This window comes from Marmota monax, unplaced genomic scaffold (assembly GCF_021218885.2).
Source record: "Marmota monax isolate L192 unplaced genomic scaffold, Marmota_monax_Labrador192_F-V1.1 WCK01_AAM20220418_F8-fsc00126, whole genome shotgun sequence".
Classification (NCBI taxonomy): Eukaryota; Metazoa; Chordata; class Mammalia; order Rodentia; family Sciuridae; genus Marmota; species Marmota monax.
This window is the reverse complement of record NW_026695245.1, coordinates 3,804,077-3,824,609: the sequence shown is the minus strand read 5'-3', so window position 1 is coordinate 3,824,609 and position 20,533 is coordinate 3,804,077. Positions and strand designations below refer to the sequence as shown.

General features: G+C 41.2%; 1 protein-coding gene across 2 annotated transcripts in view; it reads left to right on the top strand.

The window, feature by feature from the left end:
• Nucleotides 1-20,533, top strand: part of Lama3 (laminin subunit alpha 3) — a 231,647-nt gene that overhangs the window by 33,095 nt on the left and 178,019 nt on the right. For both annotated transcript variants that reach the window (XM_046433650.2, XM_046433639.2), the window contains exons 3-4: nt 18,982-19,099; nt 19,803-19,921. In XM_046433650.2, the coding sequence (XP_046289606.1) occupies nt 18,982-19,099; nt 19,803-19,921 (237 nt within the window). The remainder of the gene's footprint in view (nt 1-18,981; nt 19,100-19,802; nt 19,922-20,533) is intronic.

The following is a 20,533-nucleotide window of genomic DNA, read 5'->3' as shown; positions in this document are numbered from 1 at the left end:
ACGCCAGGTGTGACATACACTGTTCCGTGTGTTTTAAGCACTCTGAGCGATGAGATTGTGTGTTTACTTCATTGTTCCTTAACACTGCAGAACAACTGGAATGGAACACTCAGTTCTTTCCCCTGCATCTCACAATCCCCGCTAGCTCCACAGGCTCCCACCATCCCTGTTGCCACCTGCTATGGCCACACGTGTTGGGATCCCTCAGAGACATGGATAGAGAGGGCAAGTGGGGCCAAGAAACCCAAACCTGGAAATGCTATGTTCTGGCTTTTCCTTTAGGGTCAGTCTAAATCACCAGACCCAGGGGCAAAGGCAGCTGGGATTCTGACTGGTGTCTCTAGCAAAGGGTCTGAGGTGGGCCGGGCAGCTGGGACAGTCAGGATGAGAGCCAGAAGGCAGTGCCCAAGCCAGCCAAGCTGAGGTAAGGTGCACTGGAAACAGAGCTCAGTCTTCTTGAGGTAGAGGAAGCCATCCAAGGAGATTGCTGAGGGCAGCTATTTTGTAAATTCCTGTGTTTCAGGGGAGGGTGTGTACCCAAACTGCTGGAACTGGCTGTTTCTCAGCTGAGGCTCTGGGCAGGGCTGGGCCTGGAGGTGCCTGGTACAGCTGTCCCTCAGGGTCAGCCGGAGATTGGTGTGGATACCTGAATCCATGGAGGCTCAAGTCCCTCATATGAAATGGCTTGATATTTGTGTGTAACCTAAGCACATCTTTCCCTATATTTTAAATCCTCCCTAGATGACTTATGAAACCTAATACAATGAAAGTACTATGTAAATAGTTGCTATACTGCATTGTTTAGGAATAAAGACAAGAACATCAGTACATGTTCAGTACACTTTTATTTTTTTCAAGTATTTTTGATCCATGGTTGGTTGAAACTGCAGATGCAAAACCTATGAGAATGGAGGGCCAAATTTAGAACAGGTAAGTCCTTCCTGGGCCTCCTGGCTTGCACTTGTTAGTAAGTTGCTATGGTGATGACACAAGCCCTATAATTAAACTTGTTTTATTACTCTTCAAGCAAGCAACCCAGTCATCCCCGAACAATGTATTTTTCCCCCTTACTTGACCCATTTCTTCTAGTCTGTGTGTTGCTGCTTCTCAATCCCCAAAGGTTATACAAACCACCACCCAACCCAAGGTGACCTTCATATATCCATCTCTGAACCCATGCTCATCTTCAGCCTGGGTGGCTCTGACCTTCTCTGTTCAAAGTGGAATTTCAGTCAGCTGCATTGTCATCCACTGAGAGCTTGTTAGAAATATAGAATTTTGGGTCCCAACCTGGACCTACTGGATCAGAATCTGCAATCTTAAGTCCATATACACATTGAGATTTGAGAAGTGCTGTTGTAGGCCAATACTTTTCAAACCATCTGTCACAAAAGACCATTTAAAAAATTGTAATTAATACAGACTGATACCTTTGTAAAACACAATAAAAATGAATCTTAGAAAAATGAAAAAAATAAAGCTTCAAATACAGGCCTTATAAAAATTAGATTTGACAGGCATAAACTCACACTTTTAAATATCATAAAGTTTTCTAAATGTTTATTCTCACTTTCTGAACTTTTGTCATTGTGGATGAATAACCAACAGTTCCTGGATTGGCACTGGTCCGTGGACCACACTTTGAGTAGTAGTTGCTCCAGAGGCTATACTGTAACTTTTCTTCAAAGCCATTGATGCCCATGTGTCCCATCCTGAAAAGTCAATCTGTTCTTTCTGTCACTTCAAGTCTGTCCTCTGGCTCAGATTTGGTTGAGCAGTTCAAGATATGTTTGTTAATTATTTAAACTTTTAAGACCAAGACCCCTTGTGACCTAGATAGTCTCCCCTCTTTCAGTCACTCTTTGCCCATCTCCGCTCAGTGCCCAAGGAGGCTGACCTTCTTTGAAGCACTAGTAGTCCCCTACCATCTCTGGCAGGGTTGGGCCCCAGGGAGGTTAGTGCAGGTGCTGAGGATGGAGAGCTAGATTGGGGCATCTGTTCCCCTAGCTCCCTCTGGTGGACGTGGATGCAGCCACCTTCTACTGAAGGTCCTGGCTCCAGCTCTATCCTGGTTCTAGCATCTGTATCTTCCTGCCTTTCCTGCCTGGGGTGGAAAGGTCCTCAGTTCTGATTCTGAGGTACTCTGACATCACGAGAAGGCTTCCCTTCCCCTGCCTGCCGCAGTCTGGCTGGGCACAATTCAGGAGCCACTTGTCAAAAGAAATGAACTTTATTTTTAGAACACACACACCACCCCACACAGCTCCTCAGGAAAAACCTTCAGAGCCCAACTGCCACCACCGGCTTCCCACAAGCCTCTCCACCTCCCCCACTCCTCCTGCTCTTGAGGCCGATTCGCTGGGTCGCATGGGCGGAGCCAAAATGAGCAGCTCCATGGTCCGAAAGGGCGGGGAAACAGCCCAATGAGCATCACCGCAGAGGAGCCAATCAGTTGGCAGCTAGAAGTTGCTTGGGCCTCTGTGAGCCAATCATCAGCTGGCAGCTGGAAGTTTGCTGGCAGCTGGAAGTTTGCTCGGTCCCCTTCTGGCTGTGGCTCTCAACATCTGCCCACTCCTTTGCAAACAATTGCTTTATTAAACATTCCTCAGGTCTCTTCATTCTAGTAGGTTCTCTGTCTCTCACTGGGACGCTGTGTGATATCCAGAACTCTCATGTGCAAAGGATGTTTTTCTACTGGTTGGAATTTGCCAAAAACTCCCCAGTGGTCATCTCTGAAAGAATGAAAGGAAATTATTGAGGCAATGAATAAACAGTTTTTAAAAAGTGCATCCAGCGTGGGAATGTGTGAACATGTGTGCATGGTGTGCGTATTTCATCTCTACCTGAAATTTTTCTTTTACTGCTTTTTTTGTTTTGTTTTGAGTTTTTGATAATTTTGTATTTCTGTTTTCTTCATATCCTTATACATTTCCCTAAATCTTTCCCCACCCTTTTCTTTCCCTTAGATATAATGGGATGTAGAAAAATACAAGCAGTATATGGATAAAAATCATAAATACAATTGCTGGTTTCATTTTAGTCATATATTCTGTTTTGGCTTAGAATAAGCTGTCAAGACATACTTTACGATTATCCTAAGCCTGAAAATTTTGTGTATTCAAATAGAAATATTTATTTTATAGTATTAAAGATTTGTAAGTCATTTCAAGAAGTATGGTGCAATTCTATGGAAAATACTATCAAGCCCTATCTGCTGGCTGTGACTACTAGTTTTTCACTGTGCTTATTTAAGTGATTGTCACAGAGCCATTCAACATTGAACAGAATGACTGAGCAGAAAAGGGTGTTCCAAGAGTATACCAGGGTTTAATTTTCCTTTTACAATCTATAACGGACGAAGATTCTTTTATAATCTATAATGGACCTGCTTTAGCTCAGCCATTTCCTTCTTAAACTGATTTGATTTTTTTTTCCCAGAGCAAATACATCCTTTAATTATAAGACCTCATTAGCTATTGTACTATTTCATTTTACTAGACATTTGCTTTAGCTCCTTAACGTTTCCAGTGACATTGGATAATTATGTGTGTTCATAGCTGAGCAGGTTTGTGTCTAAATATAAAAAGATTCATCCCAAGCATTTGTACTATGACTCATATTATCTTGAGGCATTCTTTTAAAAGACCCCTTCCCACCCACATTGTGCCTCTTTCTAGGTATTAATCTTCCTTTTGTTAAGAATTGTTTGCCTACTATGTATGAGGCCCTGGGTTTGAGTCCCCAGCAACACAATAAAAAAAAAAAAGTTGGAGGACAAATAATGGGCTTGGTAAAGCATGTCCTACACTAAAATTTCTTTTTAAAAATATATTTTTATTTTTATTTGACACATAGTAACTATATATTTAATGGGGTACAGTGGGACATTTCAATACATGTAAAATTTCTTGCTCAAGGTATTATCTTCTACCAGATAGACTTGGGAGAAATAGATTGTATGTTGGCTTCCTAAAGATACTTTATTTCTCCACAAACTGGTTTGTAGTTGTGGAATGGGGAACACATATACTCCACTCACTGGAAAAATAGGACTAGCTTTTAATTTTAATTTTAATTATTTATTTATTTATACATACTGTGGATTGAACCTAAGGGTGTTTCACCACTGAGATACATCCCAGCTCTTTTTATTTTTTATTTTATTTTAAAAAATTTTATTAGTTTTTATTTTGAGACAGGATCTCTCTAATTTGCTTAGATCCTTGCTAAGTTGCTGAGACTGGCTTGAACTTGCAATTCACCTGCCTTAGCTTCCTGAGTTGCTGGGATTACAGGCATGTGCCACCATGCCCAGCAGGGTTTGGCAGTTGTTGGCATGGCATAATTTCAAGATGTAGAGTAGGCTTCCTAGAAATACTTTTAGCTAAGGATAAAGTAATTAAAAGGTTAATTCTTCAGAAGAGCAAATATATTTTCTTACAATTAACTGGAGACCAAGATTCCATAGGAGAAAGAACAGTGCTGGAAATGTGGCCTCTAATGGAAAAAAGGATGTGTATTATGGGCTGGACAAGTGGTTTTTTTAATATGCTTCTCAATCATCTGTTAGAACAATAGGAGGTTGCAGTGTGCCCATATATTCTGCATTTCTAAGATGCTCCCCTGTAATGCGGAGGTTGCTGGTCCATGGACCACGCTGAGTGGCCAGGAGCTAGAAGAAAGGCTCATCAGGAGATGTAGGCTGAGGCTGGGCAGTGGAGAAGAAGTGAGAACCTCCTGCAAGATGTGGTCTAGAAAGAGAAGTGAACAGAGCCTCCCAACTGGCCTTGAGAGTGGTAATGAACATCGTATCTGAGAGACACACAGTTCCTAAAGACTGTGGTAAAATCTCAATTCAAATAACTTTTTATTCCTCCTATTGGATCAATAAGTTAATTGGCTGGAAAATCAGACTGTGTAGCAACTCTCAGCACTTGAAGAACCACCCAGGAGCAAAGTCTCCTTGAATTAAGGGCCTGCTGGGTGAGCAGGTTTTCAGCATCGAACTCTTCCACATTGGCCTTGTCTGACCTTGTAGTGTCTGAGATAGCAGGAGAGCTAACTGCAAACAAGCACAGGCTTTGGAGTCAGATGTGGGTTTGAGTCCTTGCTTTGTTACTTACACACTGTGGAACTATAGACCTGTTATGCATGCATCTTCTCCAAACTTGAGTGTCTACATGGATAGATAGAGATTATAATAGCACTGATACAACTAGAATTGCTGGGAAGGCTAGAAAATATGCAAGCATTAATACCTGGAACTTACAGTTCTCAACAAATGCTAGTTTTCCTCTTCCTCTTTCGTCTCCTTCCCACTTTCATTTAAATAATTCAGCCTTTTTTTCAGGTGCCACCACGTCTCCTTTCACTTGCCACTGCAGCCACCTGTGCAGGTATCCTAGCTCTTGACCTTGTACTTCCTGAAGCTCAGAAATCCAAGCAAATAGAGCTCCAGGTTTTGAGATTAGCCTGCAGCCCAGGGAGCAAAGCAGAGGACCCCTGGCTTTCTAGCTTAGTAAGCAGAATTTGGCTTCTGGAATTTCACATTCTTCTTGAGGAGTTATAAGCATGAATATAAATTTGGGTACACCCTGGTGAATGTAACCACCATGTAAGTGTTAACTATGCTTGGGATATCTTGGGAAGATTCACAAGAGACTTTTTATTTATCTTTCAAGTTAAATAGGAGTTCATTGGATGAATACTAGGCTCTGTTCATAGATTAGTCATCTCAGGTTTATCTGAGATTATGAGGTTTATCTGGGATGCAGGATTTTTTTGGTGCTAACCCTTGGACAGACCCAGGCAAACCAGAGTGGTGGGTCATTCCTATTATTCTGGCATGATCTAGACTCCTTGGTCATGAGTACCAATCATTGGTGCTTCCTGAAGACCTGAGTTCTGAAAGTTGATTTCCGAAACGAGAGCTTGGCAATCTGTATTTTAACATCTTAGTACTCTGCGGGTGCTCTACTCTACATTTAAGTTTGAGAGCAGAGCAGCATCATTTTCTCCAAGCTTCAATGCCTGTCAGCATGGGGAGTGTGGAAGGAAAAAGGAAAACCTCAACACCTCTGAAACCCGAGCTTCTGCCAATGATTTCCAATTTGGCAGGGACTGTGGGGCCAAACTGCTCTGCAGTGGGTCCTCTAAGCACAGTGTGTCTGTGCCTCCAGCTCAGCAGGATGTTCAGTTCTGCTTCCAGGCTCAGGGTGTTCTGATCATCACCAAGTCTTTGATGCCATGGGGCCCGCTTTGGTACCCAGTACATCACAGTCCCTTCCCTCGGCCTCAGTGATGCTCCAGACAGTAATGGCTCCATCCATTTGTGTCCTTAAGTGAGGAGACATAGAGAAATTACCAGTCTTGATATACATGTGAGATACGTACACATTGGTGAGATACACAATCACTGTTTTAAGCCATTGAGATCTTGGCATTGGTAGCCTGCCATGGTAGACACAGCTGGTTCTAACCAAGTGTGACTCTCTAACTCCCCTCAAGGGCTTAGTTGCAGAACCGAAGGCAGACACACAGAACTTCTCTTATTGATTCTCTGGAATAAAGGATACAAAAGTAAATATTTCCTTTTGGAATTTGCTGAACAGAAAATGAGATAGTAGTTCCAACCAAAAGACAGAGATGAGGTAGCCCCATGTGGCCATCCTCAGACTTTGTACCCCTGTACCAGAAGTTTCAAGAAGTGACCAGTTCTTCGCTTGGCTTATGAAAAGATCTTACCATTCCAAGCCAGGGAGGGAGTACAAGGTCAGAGAGAGGAGGCAGGACCCTGGAATCTGGGCTACCACAGGGGCAGAATCAAATTGAACAAATGAGTATTTTAAACCTCAGGAAGTTTCCCCAACTTTGAGGTTGATTTAGTCCCTGGGTGCCAGCACCTGGATTGCAATTTGAATGGAAGCTATGCTCTCTCTTTACAAGTCAAGTAGCAAATATGCCTACTTCACTTAGCCAGTAGGAATGAGTTAAAAAAAAAAGAAAAGAAAAGAAAAATCTCAATTACTGAATGTCAAAATCACAAGAAGGAACTGATTCCTCCCAGGGTGGAGTTTCTTGTGTGCATTTGCATTCATAAGACTTGCTCTAATCATGCCATCTTCTCTCCTCCCTGCACAAGAGGCAGCTCCTGTGGCTGTCTGGAACCCTAAAGATGCTAATGGAGATTCTGAATGGTTCCCTGGGATTTTTGCCAAGTTACTTGTCCAGAACATGTGACAATTTATATTTTGTAATAACTAAAGAATTTCCACTTGGTTTTGTATAATTTTATCTCCTTAGGAAGTGGTTGTTAGAGAATATTTGAGATTTGGGTGCCTATTCAAAGAGATGAACAGCTAACCTTACTTCTTAGCACATAGCATTCCCCACTGAGCTCCTTCTTGCTTTATGTTTGCATTTCTCCTTCATCTGAGACTCCTGCTCCGGTTCCCTTCCCCATTATGAACACTTGCTCTAATGTCCTTGCTGTTTCTCCTTAAACACACTTGTTCCTGGGAGATCTCACCTCCATGGAAGAGCACGCCCTGGGTGCCTGGCTCTGTGCCAAGTATTCTACAGGAATCCACTCTTGCTCCTCACACGGACCCTATGTGATGCACGTTCACTGATATTTCCTCCCAAGTGGAGGGGTGATACCTTGGTGGCGTCTCCTGTTCTTTTGGATGGTGAGCATGGAATTCAGAACTGAGTGTCACAGCTCTGTCCTGAAGAGCAAACCCAGCCAAAGTTCTCTTCTGTGCTTCACCCTGTTACAGATACACTGGATATCTAAGGGGTGTCCACCATCAGTAGCCACAACCTGTGTCTTCTGATTAGCCTCACTAGAAATAAAGGGGACATCTTACTCTTATCTATCCTGTTCCTTTGTCTCATTTCTTAATTGGTTAATAACCAGATAGGGAAGAGGGATGCATTTCATTGGACCCTTTCAAGAACTGAAATATTAAGTACTATTATCACTTCTTTATATAGACAGGGGTACTAAGGCCCAAAGAAATAAAGCAGTTCTCACAGCTTAATCTCTTAACAGATCACACACTTTTAAACTGAAGCCAGACATTCTGGCTCCAGATTCTACACTCAGCCATTACAATCACAGCTGATAAAATATGAAGTGTTGTTTTATGCATTTTTTTCATTTATATAAATCTGCTGTCAGGGGATTTAGTTAGATATGTATGTGTTCTGCACTTTATGTTATAGAAGCTCCGTCCATATTTCTGTATACTCAACTATTTCCTTGCTTTGACCCCTTAAGTGTCGGTATTTATGTGGTCCTTAGTGAGATGCTCTTTTACATTGGAAGTATTAGAAATAATTTCACATTTCAGTGTTATCCTAGTAAATACAACATTGCCTTGGAGGAAATCATATACAGGTATAAATGGTGTGTACCAAAAGTTACATCAGATATTTACAACTTACATTGCATTTTTCCAAGAAAAAGATGTTAGGAATAAAAATTCTTTCCTTATCTTATTCTATCTTATTATCTCCTAAGAGATACATCAAAAGCATGTGTAGTTCCTAGTGTAGCTATAATAGCTCCAATATTCCACATTTGCAGGATAGGATGGTATAAACCAATGCTGACTTTTAGAGGGGAATCTTCTTCTGTCTGGGACTGGGGAAAGATGGGTCCAAGGGCAGGCCCTTGTGTGGAGGTGGAGGGTGATAGAAATTTGTGATTCAACCCCCACTAACACCAGAATGTCCTTTTCAGAATCCCTAGCCATTCAGTGACAACAACTTCCTTAAGACCAAACCTCATCCCTAGAGAGGAATGAGGCTGGATTGCTTTTAGTGGGATGGTTCTTGCTGTATGGAGAATGTTTCTCCCCTCAGTCCCCTTCTCCATCAGGGGGCAGGGTAGGACTATGCTGGTCCCATGTCCACTGGTGTGCCTGGAGGTGATCCTCCCTGGGCTGCTGGCTCCAGTTTCCCTGTTTAACATATATTTTCTATGGCAGGTCTGTCTGGCCACCCTTCCTGCTTCCCTGGCTCCTGTTCTTCATGTTTCTTTTAGGGCAGGCCTCATTCCCTCGTGCCTAACTGAAATCCCAGAGCTGAATTTCAGGCAACTGAGGCTCAGGGGAGTTCAACTGAACTCAGCTAAGGTCACCTGCCTCCTAATGATGCTGAGCTGGGCACAGACACAGTGCTCCTGATGTCTATCAGGTGTGGAGTCTATGCAGGCTTCACTCCTCTGCCTGGCCACCTTCCTGCAGCCCCATCCAGCTGTGACCCTTCACACCCTGAGCCTCCTCCTTTCTGGCAGGATCACCCTGTCCCACATGTTTGTTCAATCATGAAGCATGTCTGTGGGGGGTCTTTGCAGGATCCAGAACAATTGGGTGGAAACATTTGAAGCCTGGGGGGAATTCTAATGTTCAGAGTTCAGATGGGAAGTGCCATCCTTAGGGGTTTGGCCACTTACCAGCATTGCCCTCATCCAAAGTGTGGGCCCTGGCCTGGCCTACAGCTACGTGTAGCCAAGGCACCCCTGCTGAGTTTATGAGTGGGCAGATGAGCCAGCACACATCCTGGAGTCACAGGACCATGTGCACTCAAGACATGAGTACTTATTTCTCTTGCAAGGAGAGTTTGATAGGAGAAGCACGGTGCTTCATGAAGCATGGGACTCAGACCGCTAACGAGAGGAATAGGAGAAGCCTAGACTTGAAGGTGAAATGGGAGTTAGCAGGCTCCAGGGGGCTGGGATCAGGCTTCACTTAGGGTCATTTTGACTTGAAGAGGAATTGAGACACCGCCAAGAGAGCTGTCCAGTAGAAATGGCCAGAAATATGGCCCTGAAGGTTATGTGAGAAGTTTGGGCTAGAGAGGAACTGGTAAGATTCAAATAGTGTGAAGGATGAGGGAACTGAACTCTAAGTGAATTGGAGGAGACGAGGGGTGAGTCAGGGGAGAGAAGGGACTGTGCCAGCACACAGCAACCCAAGGGTGTGTAACTGCGATGGGAGGGGAGGGTGGAGCTAGAAGAGGGCGTAGATGGAAGGCCAGGATGCCTCTTTGGGAAGGCAGAGACATTTAAAAGCTGGTGAGATGGATCCAACAGAAGGCAGGACTGAAGGTCCCTCCCTCTACTGGTCCAGAGGGAAGAAGAGGATGTGCAGATACCAATGTAGTCATGAATTTGGGAAAGTAGTTTTGATTTTACCAGTGAAAAAGGAAAAGTAGCCTTTGAAAGTGGAAGGAGTGAGATGGTGGGTGGGGATTTGGGGAGCACAGAGAACCAGCCTCAGAAGCAAAGGAGGCTGCAGAGTCACATTAGAAGGCCCAGAGCCCATCCACAGGGACACTTAGTGCTGCTTGCTGCAACTTGTCCTGACCACATAGACAGCCCTTGGCCTGGACACTGGGTTCAGCATGCCCCTGTAGGGATCAGCCGCTGTTCCCAGAAGCCGACAGTGTTGCCATCTCTGCTGATTCTAGTAAGAATCCTCCAGTGTCTTTGCTTTTTTTTGTGCAACTTGCTGTAGATGCAAAGTCTTGGAAGAAAACATCCAAGTCATTGAGCCTGGGTCATGTGCTCAGGTTGCCTTTCCTGCCAAGGAAGCAGGAGAAGCTGGCACCTGCAGCTTCTAAAGTAGGAATTGCGTTCTCTTCCCAGCAAGAATCGTATGGTGGTAAGGACTTTAAAAGTCACACAAAGGACAGGCAAACACCTGCAACAGGGCCCCCTCTCCAGGCATCATCTGGACAGCTGCTGAAAGTCCCTTTTGTTGGACTCATGCACCCAGAGAGTAGCTCCCTTCTTCTGGAACTTGGCTGAAATCTTTCTCAGGATGCAGACAGATGCTGCTGAAGATGTATGATCTCTTACCCTCATTCGGGCTTGTCATAGTGACAATCAATAAAGTGTTTTTTTCACATTTTGTTTTAAAAGAGAGAATTTTTTAATATTTATTTTTTAGTTTTCAGCGGACACAACATCTTTATTTTATTTTTATGTGGTGCTGAGGATTGAACCAGCGCCCTGCGCATGCCAGGCAAGCGCGCTACCGCTTGAGCCACATCCCCAGCCCTTTTCTTCACTTTTTGAAACACCCCTCGAGAACTCACACACGAGGATATTTAGTGTTCAGAAAATAAAGGCAGCTTTTGGTTAGAGGGTACAGTCTAAGAAAAAGATTTAATCTGTAGCTCTGCTGATTTGAAATGATATTTCATTTGACAACTCATCCTCTAAGTGAATATGCTGACTAATAAATTGAATGTGCTGAACCAATAAAACCAAAGATGCTGAGCCAATTTAAATGCCCATCATTGTGCCCTTTGGATATGCACAACTGTATTCAAAAAGATCTGAAGCACTGATCTTTCACTTCAGATTCTTTTTTTAAAAAAAATATTATTTATTTATTTATATGTGGTGCTGAGGATCGAACCCAATGCCTCACATATGCGAGGCAAGTGCCCAACCACTGAGCCACAACCCCAGCCCTGACTTCAGATTCTTTAGTATTTCCTTCATATGTTTAGGTGCTCTGGTGTCAGGTAGGTGCATAGATATTTGCAGTTATTTTATCCTTTTTGATTAATTGACCACTTCATCATTGTATAATGGGGAATGGGGAGATATTGGTCAGAGTGCAGTGTTTCAGTCAAGAGGAATAAGTATTTGAGGTGATGGCTGTTAATTAATTAATTCAATAATTCAATGTTGTATACATATATAGTGGCTTGACATTGCATCCCATAAATATATATAATTACAATTTATTACAATATCCAATAAAGTAAATAATTTAAAAGTCCTGGAGCAACTTGTCATTTGTAAGGACATGGGAAATGCGCCTGAAAGGATCATTTTAGCCAGAGATGCTGAACCTTAAGAAAGATGTAACAGAGGGGGAAAGGAACAAATATGGCAAGTCAAATAGGGAAGGACTCTTAACAAATAAAAACCAGAAATGCTAATATTCTTTAGATAGAAGCATATTGGCAAAGAGGAGGGGTCTGGAATATTATAGGGAGTGTGGACTTTTTAAGAAGAATAACAATTAATGTCATTTGGAATCTGATTTGGAACACATCATCATCACTGAGAAACATTTCATTGAAGCCACTTATAAAAATCAATATATTTTTAGGAGTTGTTAGGCTCCAAAATATAAATATAAATTCAAGGAGAATATAAATATAGATTCAAGGAGAATTTAGATAATTTGATCTAGCTATTAAAGTAGAGCTAAATATTTTTGCTTTGAAAGAAAATGACCATATAATTTCCCTTCTTTCATATATTTGTAAGAACATTCTTAAACTATTCATCAGTTCAAAGAGGAAATCAAATGTCATACCTAATTATTTTTGTAAATCAGCAAAAAAGCATAAATGAGAAAAAGTAAGGTTTTCTTAACAGGTTTCAGATGCAAAAGTTCCCTGACAGTTGCAAGTAGCAATAGAAATTAGGATAAAATACAAAAGTTAATTCTAAAATAGAGTTATGAGTTTTGGGGCTCTAGGGGAATTCAACTGCTTTCTAATCATCACCACGTCTACTTGTAAATTATTGGTTCTGGATAAAATGTTCTTGAGTAACAGTTTGGTTTCAAGTTCAACACCTTCAGTCTATTTAGGGAATATGATTATGCTTTATGTCATTAACCAACCCCCCAATTAAATATTTATCAGTATAAAATCTAGATGTCTAGATGTAGATATTTCACCTTTTTCCTGTCTTCTCCTGCTTTTTTCCCCCTTAAAATCTTTTATTAATATTATTTTCCAAGTTACTATGATGGTCCAAATCTTTAGACTAAGCTGTGGTTTAGAATTTACTTCTCAGGCTTTTGCAAATTTTTTAATTTTAAAAATAAATTATTCCAATTGACACATAAAATTGTACGCTTTTATGGGGTACCATGTGAATTTTTTTTTGGCGGGGGACTGGGGATTGAACCCAGGGCTACCTAACCACTGAGCCACATCCCCAGCCCTTTTTATATTTTATTTAGAGACAGGGCTTGCTGAGTTGCTTAGGGCCTTGCTAAGATGCTGAGGCTGGCTTTGAACTCCCAATCCTCCTGCCTCAGCCTTCGAACCGCTAGAATTACAGGCATGAGAGTTGCAGGTATGTGCCACTGTGACCAACTCCATGTGACGTTTTGATACATTAATACACTGTGTAATGTTCAAATTAGGATAAATATATGTATCTTTTCCTTTTTCCTTTTTCTGTTTTTTTTTTTGTGGTGAAAACATTCAAAATCCTCTCCTCCAGCTCTTTGAAATATGCAGTACATAATTGTTACCCCTAGTGTGCAAGAGCATGCCAGAATGTATTTCTCTTATCTAACTATAACTTAGTTCATCTTGGGTTATTTTAAACAGGAAGTAAGAGACTTTTCTCTCACTTGGTTCCAGTTTCCACCCTAATCTGCTGACTTGAACCTTGACCACTTAGAAAGAGCCTGAGTCAGTTATTTAAATTCTGGGTGGTGGGATGAAGGGTAGAAATCCCCCCCACAGTGGGAAGAGGACTGACGAGAGAAGGTTGTTGACATAAGACCCAGGAAGCCTGGGATGGTTAGAACTCGTCAGCCATGCAGTGGCCTTCTGCTCAGAAGGAGATGTTAGGGTGAGAGGAGACCTCAGGACCTCTTGAGCCTGAAAGAGCTTCTGGAATGTCCAGGTTTCCTCTTCCAAGGAAGCACGTGCTTCTGCGAGCCAGTAAGGGTTGCTGAGGGTCCTCCTTAGACCTAAACCACGAATATCTCTTTGATGGTGCCAGGGACTAGGCTTTTCAGCCCAGCACGATGACAGACTCAGATGGAGGTGCTTCTGCGGAGCCATTGGCAGAGGTTCCTTTGGACCAGGATTAAAGCATCCTGTTAATGCCAGCTGAGTTGTATTTTCACCACTGGCTTTGGTTGTATTATGAAGATTGAACCTTAGTTTGTAAAAATCTTTCTAACCAGGTTACTAAAATGGAATTTAGTTTAACTCTATCTGCGTCTTTCCTTCTTTAAAAAGGAAGAAAAAATTCTGGTTTTTTTTTTTACAAGTTTTTCAAATGGTCACCAACCATGAAATAAATTTAATTGAGTGGTTTTTTTTTTGTAATTTGTTATTTGTGTTTTGTGCTTGGAAAGTGGTAATGTTTATAATTTAGTTAATAAATGTTTCAAAATGTCTCCCCACAGTCACAGTGTACTTATTTCTCAGCCTGTGACACAGCAAGAAGGATGGGACACAGTGAGAGGGAAGCATGGCCCAGGCTGTGATCTGGCCAGGGATGCTTCTTCACCCAATTCACATCAGGAGAAAGTGATCAAATTGGGACTGTGGAACGTTCTGTGATTCTGAGAACAGTCAGACTGCAGAACAAACTAGGGAATCTTCTGGACTCTTCAAAATGTCATTATTGGGAAAGACAATAATGGGGAGGCAATGCTGAGGAGATAAAAGAGACCTGACAGCTACATGCCCCACAGAATCACTGATTGGATCCTGGATTGGAATAAGGATACAGTGGGTCTTAGGAGAATCAGGAAAACTTGAATAGCAACAGTGTGTTAAATAAGATTTTTGTCCCATAGAGTTACCAGCAGCCAAGCCAGGGAAACTGCCTGGGTCCTGGGGGACTGGACTCAACTGCCCACCTGCATAAGAAACAAGCAAACTATGTAAAAAGGAAAAATGAATTTGATGCAGTTTCGTCCAGTTGGAGAGAAGCAGCTAGATTGTTTCTCTGCCCGTTCTATAGAAGTGGTTATAATTTATAGAAACAAAAGGCAGGAGATACACATGTGTGGATTTAGCTAGCTGTGCTAGCCAGAAAATGTTGTCAGTTTCAGGTTTCTTCTTACCTGGAAGGGCTGGGGGTAGTTTCTCAGTTTCCATTTGCACCATAAGGAAGTTTGGGGTGTTGAAGAGCAGTTAATAGGAAGTTGCCTTTAATTTTAAAGGGCTCTGTTTCAATAGTAATATTTCTTAGGCATGAAATTGTTTGTGTGGGAGAAATGTCCATATATTTGGGAGATGCTTAAGGGTGAAATGTCGTGATGTCTGTAACTTACTTTCAAAAAAAAATGTGTGTGTGTGCATGTGTTTGCACACATGTGTAGGGAACAAACATGGCAAAATGTTCTTTGCCCTTTCCTATAGATTTATAAACCACTTAAAATAAAAAGTTGGCCTAAGTAGAAAATGCTACTTTATTGATCAATATGCTTATTAAATTAGAAAGCTATTGACAGATTGATTTCACTTTCATTATAAACTAAGATTTTTTGGGGAGGGGGCATGTATGTAATGTGTAGTGAGATAAGAAACTTATTTTGGATATAACTTTAAATTCATTCGCGTAGGCTTTTGTGCTTTCACTTATCCCATTGTTGATTTCATTTCAATTTAGCATGCATTCAGCACCTACCCTGAGAATACAGAAATGATTAAGGCCAAAAGATGTCGCAGTTTAGTGGATGAAAACAAATACGTGTCATAGGGATGACAGGTGCTCTGTAAGAAGGAGAATATAAAATTTACATGAAATAGATTTTCCTTTTTTGTTTTTCAGATGGGGTCTTACTATGTTGCCCCAGTTGATCTTGAACTCCTAGGCTCAGGTGATCCTCCTGCTTCAGCCTCCTGGGTAGCTGGAACTACAGGCATGTACCACTATGCCTGGCCTAGTATTGTTCCTTATTCATTTAAGTATGTTTTGTGATTATCTTATATTATTATTTATGGGCAACTAAATCAAATCTGCAAGTGGTTAAGTGATGTGCTTGTCCTCACACAGCCAGTAGGTGGCAGGGCAGGGATTACCTCCCCCCAGGAGTTGATTCTTACAATTTAGCTCAGGCACCAGGGGCAGAAAGTTGTGGGGGGGGGGTTCATCTCCATCTCTGTGTTTGGCAGCTGGTATCTGCCTCTTGAAGTCAGTTGCAGCTACACAGCCTTAATTTTTTTCATCCATTTATTTATACCATTTATGCAATCCCAGAAGACCCTGGAAAGAATAAATGATGAGTGGTCACAAGCTGTAATTTCAGAGGATTTAGAACATAGACCGGGTAGAGAAATAAAGATCAGATGGTACTGTCTTTTCTTACCTACTCACCTGAAAGTTTTTTGAAGTCAAAGTCACAGTCTATCTTTTATGATTATGAATCTCCTTATTAAAACATCATTTTAAAAACAACTTTGAATTTCTACCTAAATAACCATCCACAAAATTCAAGCTGTCTTTGGTTTGTTAGAAAAGCACACAGAAAGAGGTGTGCAACTCAGATATATGCCCCCTTATCTTTGACCCCCAAACATTATTGCTTTGAAAACGTACAACTTTGCCTTTCTCTCTAGAGCAACTCCACAGCCTGGTGCTTTCTAGTTTCATGAAGAGCCCTCCTTTATATCGGTAAATCTCAAGCATCATTCGTGTGCGCTTTGAAGTAGTCTCAGTGGCTAAAGAGTAAAAACTATAAGTACCTGATAGTAAGAAAGGCTCTTAACAGAAGGAGCTGTTTAGAAGCCATATAAGCAGGAAGAATAGATGGGTTCCTGTCTGTTGGTTTAACATGCCTGAACCAGGGAGAGAGCACTCTTCAGAGATCATTCACTCTGCCTCACGGCAACATTTTTTTAAAAAATGTTTTTAGTAGTGCATCATAGTTACATGTCATAGTGGGGTTCATTTTGACACAATCATACTGCATTGAATATAATTTACTCCATTTTGGTCTCCAGTACTTCCTTTTCTCCTTCCTCCCTCCCTCCCTCTGCTGCCCTTCCTCTCTCTACTGTCTGCCTTTTATTTATTTATTTTTAAACTGGTGTTTTATAGCTATACATAAGTTGAAGTTCACTGTGATATGTTCATATATGTACATGGGATAGTTTGGTCAATTTCATTCCACAGTTCCTCCCTTTTCCTGTCCCTCCTCCCTCCCCACCAATCTCCTTCTCTGCTCCATTGATTTTTCTTTTATTTTCATGGTGTCCCCCATTTTTCTTTATTTTGCTCTACTTCCACTTACGAGAGAAAACATTTGACCCTTGATTTTGCTTCTGTTTTATTTCACTTAGCATGATGTTCTTCATTTCCATTCATTTACCAGAAATATGCCATGATTTAATTTTTTTTTTTTTTTTTGGTACCAGGGATTAAACTCAGAGGCACTCGACCTCTGAGCCACATCCCCAACCCTAATTTTTGTATTTTTTTTTTTTTAGAGATAGGGTCTCACTGAGTTACTTAGTGCCTCACTTTTGCTAAGGCTGGCTTTGAACTTGCGATCCTCCTGTCTCAGCCTCCTGAGCCACTGGGATTACAGGCGTGGGCCACTGCACCCAGATAATTTAATTCTTTATAGTTGAGTAAAACTCCATTATATGTTTATAAAACATTTTCTTTATCCATTCATCTGTCGATGGGTACCTGGCTCTGAAGTAACTTGGCTCTGAAGAATTGTGCTGCTATAAACATTGATGTGTCTGCATTCCTATAGTATGTATTTTTGGATACCAAGGAGTGAGATAATTGGGTCCTATGGTGGTTTCATTCCTAGTCTTTAGAGGAATCAACATACTGCTTTCCAGAATGGTTGTACAAATTTGCAGGCCCACATACAATGTATGAGTGTACCTTTCCCTCCACATCCTGCCCAGCATTTATTATTTGTACTCTTGATGACTGCCATTCTAACTGGAGTGAGATGAAGTCTCAATGTAGTTTTGATTTGTATTTCACTGATTGCTAGGGATGTTAAATATTTTTTCATATATTTCTTCTTTTGAGAAATGTCTGTTTAATTCTTTGGCCCATTGATTGATTGGGATTTTTTATTTTGGGGTGTTAATCTTTTTGAGTTCTTTATGTATGCTGGTTATTTATTCCCTGTAGGAGGAGTAGCTGGTAACAATTTTTTTCACATTCTGTAGGCTCTCTTCTATTGTTCAGAAGCTTTTAAATTTGATGCTACCTTACTTATTGATTATCGCTTTTATTTCTTGAGCTTCAAGGGTCCTATTAAGGAAGTTGGTGCCTGTGCCAATTTGTTAGAGTATTGACCCGACGTTTCTTCTAGCAGTTGCTAAGTTAGTCTAATTCCTAATCTTTGATCCACTTTAAGTAGAGTTTTGTGAAGGGTGAGATATAAGAATCTAGTTTCATTCTTCTACTTATGGATATCCAATTTTCCCAGATATCCAAAACATACCTTAGAGAAAAGGCTATCTTTTCTCTAAGGTATGTTTTGGGCACTTTGTTGAAAGGTGACTGTATCTATGTGGGTTTGTCTCTCACAGCAACATTTTGAATATGCAAGTCTCAGAGGGGATTTGCTGTTGAGCCAGAGCCCTGGGTAAGAATTCACTGCAAGTTACACTGCAATGGTGGTGGTAAATAAAAACATACTGAGTGATGAGAGTTTTTACAAGGAGAAATTAATAAGGAGAAAAGCAATCAGGAAAAGAGGAGACCAGTGGAGATGGGGCAGGGGAGAAGAGGCTACCACCCCACTCAACAGCTGTGGCCTCAGATCTCTCCAACACCTGGACCTAGGGGTTATAAAACTCCTAGGAGAGGCTCTAGATTATACTATTGGCTCTTGGCCCTGGACTTCTTGCCATTGCTTGCCAGCAGACTTCTCTGATATGTAGACTTGAGGTATAGACTTGGTAGACTTGAAGATGCTGTGTTGGTTGGCTCAAGTTCAAAGGTATAATGGTTAAAGTGTGACAAAGATGGTGCTCCATGTGTATATTTGATGGAGAAAGATGATGATTTTGGTTTTGAACATGATAAGCTTGAGAAGTTATGCCCCGGTAGAGATGTCCAATAGGCAGTTAGAAAAAAAAAGATCTGTATCTTGGGACTGGGGTTGTGGCTGGATGTGTTACCTTAGGAATCAGCATCCTGTAGAAAAATGGTTGAAGCTGTGGACAGATGAGGAGACTTTAATAATGATATCTCTTTTGCTTTGTCAGCTCTTCCACGTGGCCTATATTTTAATCAAATTTGCAAATTCTCCTCGCCCTGATCTTTGGGTCTTGGAAAGGTCTGTAGACTTTGGAAACACCTACTCACCATGGCAGTATTTTGCTCGTAAGTAATGAGTGGCTTTAATTATTTGTAACCAATCAGGACTATGGATTTACTTAGAAAAATTAGTCTTGCAGTGTAGCTGGGTAGTGAATGGTCAATTTTAACCACTTAACTTATCCTCAGAATATCCGCATTTCTCAAGCATGTGTGTGTATGAATTCCAAGGATCCCACACACAGAGCTGACTTTTATGATACATAAAACTCCTTTTATGATAACAGTTCTTGTCACTACTTCAGGGGGTACTTATTACTGAGCCAAAGCAGCTCTTTCCTCTTTATATAGAACTAGCAACTAAGTTCCATCTTTAGGGATCTTGCATAGTGTATTATTTACCATCTCTTCAAGAATGTCAGTGTCTCTGGACCCTATGACAAATTGAGGTGGGCAGGAATTTTCCCTTCAAGAGCATGGGGTTTCCATGCAGCCTCCTTAGAGGATAAACTTGCCTTATGAAGCATGAAGCATGGGGAGTTAACACCACATCTCCAAACATTGCTCCTAAGAGTTGAGGGGCCTGAAATGGATTCGTAGTTTCTTTCATGAATTAAAAACTTCATTCTAAGCTTTCACCTAAAAGTCTAAGACTTCTCTAATTCTTTCTCTTTTCATGTATGTTCTTAAGGAAAAAAAAAACTTCTTAAGCAATTTACCAAAAAATGATAATATTTAATTTTATAATATTAAAATATTTTCTTCTTAGATTCTAAACGAGACTGTTTGGAACAATTTGGGCAGCAGGCAAATAAAGCTATCACCCGGGATGATGACGTACTCTGTATTACTGAATTTTCCCGCATTGTACCTTTGGAAAATGGTGAGGTAAGTAGATGTAGGAAGCTCTGAGAGGTGGGACTTAGAAATGAACATGAGGATGTCAAATATTTCATAATCATGAAAATTGTACTTTCAAGTAGATCTAATATAGATTAAAATGGAAACCAGTAAGTACTTCAGACTTGGTGATAAAGGAATCACATGAAGGACTCCCAGAATGAGTTGGGTTGGAAATTCTGTTTGGGGTCTTGAATTCTCCTGGGAAGTCAGGATTTGAGAATCAAGGCCCACAGGTCTTGAGCTTTTCTTTCTGGTAATATATGTAGAAAATGGGTCACTGGTAACTGGAGTAATGACCACTCCCACCTCTTCACACATTATCCCCACTATGAGTGAGGAGATGAAGGGTAAGGGGCAGTGCTAAGCCCTGACCCCTTTTGGCAGGGTGGACATCATCTATTGGGGAGAAAGAAATGCTGTCCCTTTAGAGTTTCATTTGGTTCTTTTGTGAAATCGGCCTGGCTGTTGTTAGGGGAGGCAGACAAACTGGTGGGGAAAATCAGAGACATCCATGGTTATGGTGAGGCCACAATGAAAATGAACTGAGTTACAAATTAACTTCCACTAAGAGTGTCATTCTTCCTCTTTGTTAAGTAG